This window comes from Gymnodraco acuticeps, unplaced genomic scaffold (genome assembly GCF_902827175.1).
Source record: "Gymnodraco acuticeps unplaced genomic scaffold, fGymAcu1.1, whole genome shotgun sequence".
In the NCBI taxonomy this organism is placed as follows: domain Eukaryota; kingdom Metazoa; phylum Chordata; class Actinopteri; order Perciformes; family Bathydraconidae; genus Gymnodraco; species Gymnodraco acuticeps.
In genome coordinates this window covers 3,473,855-3,485,468 of record NW_022989755.1, presented here as the reverse complement: position 1 = coordinate 3,485,468, position 11,614 = coordinate 3,473,855, and the positions used below count along the sequence as shown (strand labels likewise).

The 11,614-nt window shown below is 40.7% G+C and overlaps 1 protein-coding gene across 2 annotated transcripts; it reads left to right on the top strand.

Moving 5' to 3' along the window:
- The first annotated feature begins 3,667 nt into the window (after positions 1 to 3,667).
- LOC117544612 (NLR family CARD domain-containing protein 3-like) lies at positions 3,668 to 10,646 on the top strand. Of its 2 annotated transcripts, none has more exons than XM_034213821.1 (10): positions 3,668 to 3,886; positions 3,999 to 4,122; positions 4,665 to 4,805; positions 4,876 to 4,947; positions 5,036 to 6,818; positions 7,573 to 7,734; positions 7,824 to 7,997; positions 8,136 to 8,303; positions 9,452 to 9,498; positions 9,612 to 10,646. In XM_034213821.1, exons 2-10 carry the CDS (start codon positions 4,077 to 4,079, stop codon positions 10,139 to 10,141), a joined length of 3,123 nt encoding a protein of 1,040 aa, XP_034069712.1. In that variant the 5' UTR covers positions 3,668 to 3,886; positions 3,999 to 4,076; the 3' UTR covers positions 10,142 to 10,646. The 2 variants fall into 2 exon arrangements, with proteins under 2 accessions (XP_034069712.1, XP_034069702.1); XM_034213811.1 differs by having other exon boundaries at positions 3,668 to 3,892; positions 4,001 to 4,122.
- The last annotated feature ends 968 nt before the right edge of the window (positions 10,647 to 11,614 follow it).

Sequence of the window (11,614 nt, the reverse complement as noted above, 5' to 3'; positions counted from 1 at the left end):
CTAACAAGCGACCAACAGAAAGGTTAATGTTAATGTTGTTGCACGTCACAAAGGCACGTCACCGCAAAGCGCCAGGGTCATTTTATGCGCGTGTAAAAGCAAATGTTTCGCTCGTGAGTAGCTTGTTTTGCGCGCTAGAATATTGACCCAATTCTGGCTCCATACTACTAACCCTGCTGCCTCTCCTCCTCTTCCTCCACCTCCTCAGCCTCCACACATATTATATAATGGTGAACTCCTCAGCCTTTGTTATCTCACACCAACCACACACTACGCCTTGCCTGCTTGATGAGAGACAGAGGAACAGAGGAGGGAAGAGGAGTGAAAGCACGGGAGGCAGAGAAAGTTGGATGGTTTGAGCAGAAAGAGGCACTCAGCGAGGGAAAGAAAGAGAATTAGTGTGCCAGTTTTCATATTGTAGTATTGTCATTGTAATATATTTACAGTTACCATCTTCATCTGAAGCAGCTTCATTTCCAGTTCCCCAGCTGAGTCTGACGTAAAAAATAAGTCCAGCTGCGTTATGTCTGTGTCTCTATTGATTGTGCCGTGGAAAGGGGTTGGGAATTTAACATTTCATAATCAATGTATTGATGTTGTTGATACGTGATGTGTTTAAATTATAAGGAAGTAAGTTAAGAGTGGAAGGTGATTGTACTGAGCAAAAGGTTAATGTAAATGACTGATTGAATCCCCCTTGTTATGAGGTCAGCATTGTTTAACTGATTATATATAAGGCAAAACACTCTGTTTCAAACGGTCTCTTCCATGCTGCATTACAAAAAAGACATTTGATTCATCACACAAAGTCTATATGGCCGCTGTATGTTGACATCACTCGAGTTCCCATGCCACCCTGCTGTGAAAAACACACTCGGCACTTTCCAAAATGGCAAGTTCTCGCACCTTGCAATGTGGGTGTGTACAAGCTCAGAGAAAACGCTAATTGGAAACCGGATGACTACAGTAGATGATACCACATTTAGAACTTAGGCGGCTTAATTTAAGTTAAGTTGTGCATGTTTCATTATTTCTATTCTATTTTACATGTATATATAGTTAACTTATTCCTGCATTTTACTTGCACCATTGTGTCACCTGCACTTTCAACTTCATAATCTTTCATTTTCTTCAGTATATATTGTAAATTGCACTGTTGAAAGACCAGTAACTACACTGTAACTGTTAAATATAGTCAAATAAAGCCTGAATCTTTGTATCTCTAAGTACCTTACTTCCCTTTGTAAATAGCTACAAGCAGAGAGAATATAATAGTACTATCCAGTAAAATCAGCAGCACAGAAAATCTATCAAGCTTTTTTTCCGTGGGTCCAGCTTGCAGCCATACCACCATGTGGGATTTATTCTTAAATATAAAACCGTGTTGTCCTGTGATATGATCTGCAGAGCCAATTCATCACATTTCTGTTTGTAGCACACTCCCATGGTTATCTGAAGCTGTGTTTGTGTCCAGGAAAGACTAATTGTGGAATCAGAGCTTCGGTAGCATGCGATACATTTAAGCAAGACTTTTCCTTTGTTGTGACTAATCAGGGTGAGTATGCCATATGTTACATCATCACAATCGAGAGAGTGGACAGGGCCAAAAGCTGAGTCATGACACTCCTGTTCTGCACTGCTTTAGAGAAATAATCTGACTGGGGGGGGGGGGGGGTGAATTGAATGAGTAACGCTCTCTCCTCCTTCAAAAAAGAGGCCGTCGTGATGCCCTGGAGCAATAAGCTGCTGACCTCCAACTGCTCAGTTGTCGCCGGTCGTGGACATGTTGGACAGCACCCGGGCGTCAGTGTGTGTGGCTGACTGGGTGAAAAGCAGGGTGTTGCTGATGAAATGCCAGTGTGCTAAGTCAGCTCTGCAAGGTTAAATATATAATGGTGTGTTTGAACCTGACATACACAGCCCTGATAAAAGAGCTAAGTCATTTAAAATGTGGTGTCTCTTAATACTGAGATGTTTGAATATGAGAAACCTTGTTATGGATACCTTAAGGGCACTGTTGGAAATGTAACATCTTCTTCCTGCGTCTACCCAGGTCTACTGAACACTATCCATCAGCCATAAGCATATTATTCCAAATGAACCCAAACTGCCAACCTTAATCTCCCTTTCAAAACGGAAAAAGGAGAACATTTTTAATGTGTCCTACATTCGGTCCAATATTGTTTCATCTTAAAAATAGAGAGAAAAAACACTGCTCACCCTGTAGCTCAGGTTCTGAAGCTATAGACTATTAAACCTAATGAAAAAAGACTCTGTAAACTCCAATCTCTGCATGGCGTATTATATATATTTTTGCTCAGATTGGAGGCTTTTTTAATCTCTATCTAAAAACAATAGTCACAGTTGATGCCATTTTTCTAGTGTTCATATTGGCCATTAGAAGTTGCATTTTTTCCCTTCCTGTTTGCTTCAACACACATGAAAGATAAAGGTTAACTGACTGAAGTGAAGACAGGAAATTGCTGTTATGTTTACGTGTTCAAGACCACTGAACAAACTGAGGGTTTGACTTAGCTTCTATGTGGTAACACACCAGTTATTTAGCCTGGAGACATTTCTACACATGTATTTTTTTTAAAAAGCACATTGGTAGACCAGAGACTGTAGCTAGATAACTAGGCCGACCACTTGTATTCCTTCAAGCAGATGCAGGTGATAAGAGTTATCATTATTCAGTTTGGGGTGTGTGTTCAGTTTGTCTTCAAACTACATTCAGGGGCCTATACTGTATATATATATATACACTGAAACCTTCCAAAGTAACTGTGTTTTTAGTGTGAACAGTTTCAATCTGTTTCAGTTTGAATAATGGTGAACCTCTCCTCCAATGTCACACACCTCATTTGCTGCATAGGCACATTTATTAGACGAAATGTAGAGACTCGTGTTTATGGAAGGTGAAAAGAAACGAGTCCAATTAAATGTCTGCTTCATTAACCACCCTGAAAACTCATATCAATCAAAGCATGCACTGTACAGTGAAGCAGGGAAAAAGCACAACTTGGACTTTGCTTCCACCATCTGTTCAACAGGCAAAGCTGCAGCATGTCGAAACTGGAACTCTAACAGCAACTTTGATCCCATTGTTCACTGCACTGGGATTACATGACTGATCCTACCTACACCAAGCATACATTATTTGCAGGTTTTTAATGTGGAATTGTTCCATGTTATGGTAGATAGATGCCAGAACAAGAAGAGTAAATGCTCAGTGAAGCTTTGACTGTTTGTTGAGATTCATGTGTTTGCCTCTACTGAGAAAAGTAAGACTTTTGCAAAACTGACTCACACAGTTCACAATACTTTGAAAGAAATTGAAGATTGTATACAATTATTTCCATCCAAAACAAACATATCTTATTTAGAATAGAGCTGTGTATTTCAAATTAAATAAGCTCTATAAAGTAGGCCCAAACATGCATATAGATTGCACTCAGCATCCTTCTTATCCAATTTTTATGATATTTTCTAAATTAGTTAGAAGTATAAAACAATTATACTCAAGTGCAATCATCTCAAATATGTACATACAATACTTGATATTTGCCCGTTGTTACATTACCCACTGTAAATATGGTAAACGTATTAATGTTGGTTATTTTATGCCAGATCTTTCCAAGATCAATGTTACATTTCCATTTTCATTTGGTAGTAAATGAAACATTTTGAAGAGCTGCGGTTTGTTCACGATGCCTGTAAATACAGCAATGATAGACTGTGCGCAGATGAAAACCCCAACTTCCTGTTTTTGCACCATAAGACAGAGAGAAGGCAAAAGAGAGTTTTTTTCATTTGTTGAATAACACTCTACTTCTGAGCCGCTGCTGTCAACATCTGAATCGGATGTCGATCGCAGTTGTTATTTAGACAGGTAAGCTTTAACTTCATCTTCTAAAGCTGTTCGATTTTTAATATCAACCGTGACTAAACATGTATATTCTTTATCTAAAAGTATTAACAAGCTTGAAATACATCACAGGAACTGTACAGGAAATCTCTACAAGCTACAATAAATCACGTAGGCTTGCAACCACAAAGAAGCTGATGAGAGAAACATGGAGAAAATGGGTGTTGCTCATGAAACAGATGTTGGCTCTCAAGGTAAGAATGTCAAAATAAAGAAAAAGAAGTGCATAGGGCAATACATTGCAAGTCATCAAGGGAAAAGGTTTTGTTTCAGAAGAGTTTGTTCCAATCCTTAAGATTTCAAAATCAAATTCAAAGGAGGTTTATTGGCATCACCGTATATCAAAAACATAGTAATGACAAAGCAAGTTTTACAAGGTGTTGCAACATTGCAAATACAAATAAAAAGAACACCAAACATTCTATGCCAACAATCACATATCATTAAAAATCAAAGAAAGTGTGTGTGTCTGCGTGGTTGTGTCGTGTGTGTGTGGTCACTCACTGATCCTGAGGTTGTGGCTGGTAAAAACATATTCTTCTGACACTGGCACCTCTCTTTGGGGGTTTTCTGTGCACCTGTAAGATGCTTTTTAAGCATTCTAGATTTTTTATTGCGTAGAAACATCGGACAGCATGAAATTAGCTTTGATAATAATTTTACCCCATGTATTCATTCACTACTCTAATTTGTTTTGGTAACAAACTGCTGAAATTGCATTTATGGCTTCCCCTAGAGTTACTTCACTCTAATAAGGAAGTGGTTTATCATTTCCAACCCAACTGCACCGCTCAGAGTGGAGGCAATGTGGTTGCTCCCTCCATCACTGGTTCTACCATCACCAATCTGAACTTCATTATCACCTCAACGGGCCAAGGTAGATATGAGACATTGGATTAGCTAAGGCTAGGGTTTAGGGCTTGGCTAAGGTTTTTCTTCTTTTGCAGGATCTATTGTTTCATCAAAAGAAGCATCGAGCCATGACACTGCAGAAATCAGTGATGATCTGAAGCCCCAAAGTGAGTACTCTACCATATTTACCATAAATGTGTATTTCCTGAATGTATAACAAACTCAAAATAACCCTTAAAGCATTTCCTCCTTTAGAAGACAAGATCACAGAATGTCAAGAGGAATTGAAAGCTAAGCTGAAGAGGAAGTTTGGCCACTTGCTGCAGGGGATGATGACTGATGCACACAGGATACCTCTCAATAAGATCTACACAGAGCTCTACATCACAGAGGGAAGAAATGGTGAAGTCAATAAAGAGCATGAGGTGATACAGTTGGAAATGGCCTCCAGGAAACATGCGGCCCAGGAGAAATCAATTCACTGCAATCAGCTCTTTGTTCCTCTACGAGACCACCCCATAAGAACTGTGATCACAAGAGGAGTCGCTGGCATCGGAAAAACCGTATCTACCAATAAGTTCACACTAGACTGGGCTGAGGGGGAAGCAAACACCAACCTGGGATTTGTATTTCCTCTGTCTTTCCGAGAGCTGAATCTCATGAGGAAGCAAAGCTTCAGTCTAGTCGAACTTCTCAGTGTCTTTTTCCCGGAGACTAATGAGACAGGAATCTTCACGAATGCCAATAACACAATGCTCTTCATCCTGGATGGTCTGGACGAGAGCCGCCTGTCTTTGGACTTCCACAACACTGAAATAGTGTCTGATGTGATGCAGACGACCACAATTGATGTGCTTCTGATCAACCTCATTCGGGGAGGACTCCTTCCCTTTGCTCTCATTTGGATAACATCTCGCCCGGTAGCCTCCAGTCAGATCCCTATGGAATCTGTTGATCTAGTGACAGAGGTGCGAGGGTTCAACGAACCCCAGAAAGACGAGTACTTCAGGAGGAAAATCTGCGACCAAAACCTAGCGAACAGAGTGATCGCGCATGTGAAATCCAACAGAAGTCTCCACATCATGTGCCACATACCAATCTTCTGCTGGATGGCGGCGAGTGTTCTTGAGAAGAAGTTGCAGACGACTGCGAGTAAAGACACGCCAAAGAGCCTTACTCAGATGTACATACACTTCTTGTTCTTGTACGTGGAGGACATCAGGAAAAGGTTGCCTGAAAGAAAAGAGTCAAATGCAACATGCATGAGAGATATGCTCATGTCGCTGGGTAAACTGGCCTTCCAGCAACTCGAGAAGGGCCACTTGATCTTCTACGAGAGCGACCTCAACTCGGACGGTATTAATGTCTCCCAGGCGTCCATGTTCTCAGGAGTCTACACACAAATCTTCAATGAGCAGCTGACACTGTGCGAGGAGAAAACGTTCTGCTTTGTGCATCTGAGCATCCAGGAATTCTTTGCTGCGTTGTATGTCTACCTCAAGTTCCACAACGACAACGAAAACGTCTTGGTAAAAAAGCTGTCCGCGTCAAGACGCTTCCTGTTCAAAGGACCATCAGAGATCATCCTATACAAAGAAGCAGTAGAAAAAGCTTCGCGGAGTGATGAAGGACATTTTGACATCTTTCTGCGCTTCCTTCTGGGCCTGTCTCTGGAATCCAATCAGACTCTGTTGAAGCACCTGATGACCACCAACAGATCAAAACCAAGTACCAGGATGGAGATCATAACACACATTAAACAGAGGATCAAAGAAAGCCCATCCCCAGACAGATGCCTCAATCTCTTTCACTGTCTGAACGAGCTGCATGACCACTCCCTCATTGAGGAGATTCAGAGCTACCTCGGCCCAGGCAGTCTCAACAAAGCCAAACTTTCTCCTGCGCAGTGGGCCACTCTGGTCTTTGTTCTACTGACATCAGAAAAGGAGCTGCGTGTGTTCGAACTGAAGGACTACACCAGGTCAGAGGAAGGTCTCCTGAGGCTGCTGCCTGTCATGAAAAAAGCCAGAGTGGCAAAGTAAGTGATTTCTAAAAGCATACAGCAAGCTCTTAAGGTCCTTTTTGAACCTGATGTTAAAGATACGCAGCTTTAGTGCTCGGATTATTTTAGAAATGAAGAACATGCGATCTAGGAAACTTTCGAAAAGTAAACACTAGCCCATGACTGTGTGGTCGGGTAAGGCCGGATATACTTGAGACGAACTGCAGGATGTGGGGAAAAAAACACTGCTTGGCAGCTCAAGCAAGATATTTGCCTCGGTGCAATCAATACATAATAGGTAACAAAAAGGTTCCTTTGGTAGAAGATAACAAGAGTACTCCATTTAGAAATGGGAAATGTGAAACTTGAGTGATTTTGGCAATTAACAGAATAATTGAGTAATGTGAAAGATGTCACTTGTAGTAACATACAAAAGAGAAGTGTTTTCTGTGTTTCTGCCACCATTGAAGAAGGGTAAGTGTGTTCCAGTAAGTGTGCTTCCAATTTTCTGAGGGAATGTATTGTAAATGCAAGGGCTTTCATCAGTGGACTCAGTAAGCAATATGTAGCAACTTAAAGGACATGTTTTTAACAACTTTTTGACCTCAAATATCAATAACTTCGCCTTATTCCAAATGGAGTGATTGGTAATGCATTTTAAATGTGCACGATGTTAGGTGGCGTTTCACATTGCAGTTGTTTACAATTGGGAAGCTTGTGCCCCCATAAGATCCCAGACATTTTGTGATTACATTATACTTCCCTTTCTCATACCACTTTCTTCTTGCAGTCTAAATGCATGCCATCTTACGGTTGGTTGTTGTAAAATCCTGGAGATTGGCATCCACTCATCCGAAATCAGAGAGCTGGACCTAGGCAACAACAACATCACAGATGATGGAATATTATTGCTTTCTGATACATTGAAGAACAGCAAACTTGAGAAACTCAGGTATAAACCCAACAATAAGTATATATTTTTAAATCCCAGAAAGTCAAATAAAGATGTTTTATCAAGCAGGTTATTTTCTGTTTGTTTAGACTGAAGAGCTGCAACCTAACAGAACGCAGCGCCAGGGTTTGGGCCTCTGTGATCAGCTCAGACGCCAACCAGCTGAAAGAACTGGACCTCTCTCACAATGACTTCATGGACATTGGCGTCAAAGAGCTCTCTGAAGGACTGGGGAGTCCTCACTGTAAACTGGAAATACTCATGTGAGTGCCTTGAGTGAAATGACATTCCAGATGAATTATTTAACAGCAGAATACTAAACAGAGCCAAACATGCAAAGTCAGTTGTTACTGTTGTTGATAACGGAGATCAGTTGGATTAAAAGTCTTGGTGTTTTGAAGGTTGGCCCAGTGCAGCGTGACAGAGGAAGGCTGCACTTTTCTGGCATCTGCTTTGACCTTGTCCCGTCTCAAAGAGCTTGACCTGAGCTACAACCATCCGGGACCCTTGGGCCTGCAGCTGCTGTCTGCGCTGAAGGAGGACCCTCGCTGCAGCCTGCATGAACTCAGGTAGAGGATGATAAAATAGCCAGCAAATGTAGCTTATCACAGATGTATTGGTATCAGTACACGGCACGGCACGTGCAGAGGATGTTAGAGCATAAAAGGGCCCACGGTTGATTTGAGTTACTATTTCAAAAATATATATATAATGACAAATGTTTGTGACCATGAATTAAGATTCAAATGTATGTATTGAAAACAATCAATGATTAAGGGTTTCAACACTGCTTCATGACAGTTATTTAAAAAGAAATGCAAAGAAAGGAAATTTATTTTAAGTAAATTCTCTGAATACAGTAACTAGCCCAGCTCTGACCTCGCCCTCTGACTGACAGAAGCTCTGTGCTGCTGACAGAAATGCACTTCCTCTCTCACTTTTCCTTTTAACACCTTCTCCTGAAGGCATTAGTCAAACTTGCTTAAGCATTAAGAAAATGCTGATATGTGCTAGACACAGGCTAATTCGCTTTAGCCAGCTAGCTTAGCCTAGTGCCAGCGCAGCACTTATTTCTTTACCGCTATTCACAGTGTCAGCCGCCTCAGCCGCCACACACACACGCACACGCGCACACACACACACACACACACACACACACGCACGCACGCACGCACACACACACACACACACACACACACACACACACACACACACACACACACACACACACACACACACACACACACACACACACACACACACACACACACACACACACACACACACACACAACCTTACAACAAAGTGCAAACTGTTACTGTTTTGATTTGACAACATTACATTGAGTTATTAAGGTTTTATCTGAGTTACGTTTTAACCATTCAATACATTGCAATACTAAAATATGGTTGAGATGATTTCAAATTCATACTTTGGATACTACTTTTAAATATTCTACTTTATAATTTTAATATGTATCACTTTATGTAAAATATTTATAAAGCCTTTTTCTGCATTATTGGTTATGGAGGAAAAACACTGAGTTGAAATCTCTCTCTTGAAAAATCTCTGCTGCATTGATTCTGATCCTTTGCAGACAAACAAAATAATTGGGAGTAGAATAAGAGTAAAATGTTGAATTGGTCAATTACTGTTTTAACCATATTGTTTTCAAGTGACGTACGTGTCAGAAAACTGGTCTTCTGTTGTCTTTTAGTGTGGAACAGTGTGGTGAATCCAGGATTCAGCCAGGTCCAATGAAATGTGAGTAACCAACACTCACTCACTCGGCATTGATTGACATTCTTTGAGTCAATTATCGAATACATCAAATAAATAAATACAACTTGATTATCACTCTCGATCTGTTTCATCAGACACCAAGGACCTCACCCTAGACCCGAACACAGCACACAGAGACCTCTCTCTGTCCGAGGGAAACAGGAAAGCCACGCGTTGGACCAAGCAGTCGTATCCTGATCATCCCGAGAGGTTTGACTTCTGGACCCAGGTGCTGTGCAGGGAGGGGCTGATGGGGCGCTGCTACTGGGAGACCGAGTGGACAGGGAGAGCCTTCATAGGAGTCGCCTACAGAACCATGTGCAGGAAGGGAGAAGGTCACGAATGCTGGTTAGGCAAAAACGACTCTTCCTGGGGTCTTTTTTGCACCAAAGAGCGCTACCAGATCTGGCCCGCACACATGAAGATTAATTTAACCATCCCACCCAGCTACAATTCCAACTCCAACAAAGTGGGAGTCTATCTGGACTGGTCTGCAGGGAGACTGACTTTCTTCAGGATCTCCTGTGGGGCAATGACCCTCATCCACAACTTCTACACCACCTTTACTGAGCCTGTGTACCCGGGGTTCTGGCTGGGCTGGGTGGACTCCACAGTGTACTTGTGAATATCAGTGTGACATAGTGACACTGAGGTTAATCCAGAATATCCACTTTTATCCATCATAGATAGGAAGTGAAAGTTTGTGGACCACTTTTTGAAAGCCTTGGTTTTTAATTGCAACTCCCACTTTTGTGATCAAGGTTCTGCTATTTTATGTCTCATGTACTGGAAGGCAAATCAGGGTTTTCATGGACTTCCATTTCATAATTCATTTTAACCTCAGCAATATTGCAGGGTTAACTTGTTACCTGTCTGTTTTGTGTTGTTTATATGACTTTGTTATATATATATATTATATTCCTTCACAGAACTAAAGTATGCTTTTAAAAAAGGTTTAATGAGATGATGGAATCACAGCTGAATTGTATAACATAAAAAGGCACACGCTGACAACCCAACCCCAGAAGGGGGGTCTGGGGGGATTCTCCCCCAGGAGATTTTTAGAAATACTAACATATAAACTACGCATTCTTACGGAAGAGGATTAGGGCCACATAAAACATTTTTTTGTGAGGATTTGAAAAAAATATAATTATTTTTTGTTCTGAGAAAAAAGTCAGAATTCTGAGATTAAAGTCAGAATTCTGACTTTTTTCTCAGAACAAAATTTTTTTTTTTTTTTTTTTAAATCCTCACAAAATTTTTTTTTATGTGGCCCTAATCCTCTTCCGTACATTCTGGTACACTCTGAGAAGAAAATAAATAAATCTATTGCTACCCGACATATTAATAATATTTTATGCCATTGTTTGTTTTTCACTTTGTTCTGACAGCTGAACTTGCTGCTCCACTCAGAGAGAAGAGTAAAGAGGAGAGAGTCTGTGTGGATTACTTTAAATTGTGGGTAAGGGTAGATAGCCCCCATTGTTCTGTGACCTGTCAATCATCAAACCGGGGGTCATATTTCATTATGTGTTCATTTTTATCTGAAGTTGTACCCATGGATGTATAAAGAATAGTATACCCTAGGGTTCTACCGCAAAGTTATTCTCCGTGGGGACTTCCGGCAACAATCTTGATCCTGATTGGCCAGGAGACTCGAATCAGCAAAGATGTTTTATTGAGAATCTGATCACTACGTGACAGAAGTTTTCAAAACCGTTTATGGTCTCCGGTACTTCCAGTCCAACGCCTACAGCATGCACAGCTTTAGAAAATCGGGCCTTCAAAATAAAAGTTTGACTTTTTTCAAAAAAATCTAAATTAAAATAGAAATTCTTCACTCACACATCTGCGACCCACTCCAAAAAGAGGAATCCTGAATCTGCTTACATACATTTATATGAAATAGACAATAATCCAATAAAAAGGGGTGTGTCTTACTTGTCTAGTGTAGTTATACAATGATTTATTGATTTGGGGTCATAAGTTCACATGACATGGAAACTATTGAAAAGATTAGAGACTTTCATTAAAAACTGCAGATTTTTTTGGTTAAAGTTATTCATATATTGATAGAAATCTGGTATTGACTCGG

Excerpts from the sequence above, each read along its gene's own strand:
- LOC117544612 (XM_034213821.1), top strand. The coding sequence starts at position 4,077 with ATGGAGAAAATGGGTGTTGCTCATGAAACAGATGTTGGCTCTCAAG. Across the intron at positions 6,819-7,572 it reads AAAAAAGCCAGAGTGGCAAA|TCTAAATGCATGCCATCTTA; the intron begins GTAAGTGATTTC and ends TTCTTCTTGCAG. Across the intron at positions 7,735-7,823 it reads AGCAAACTTGAGAAACTCAG|ACTGAAGAGCTGCAACCTAA; the intron begins GTATAAACCCAA and ends CTGTTTGTTTAG.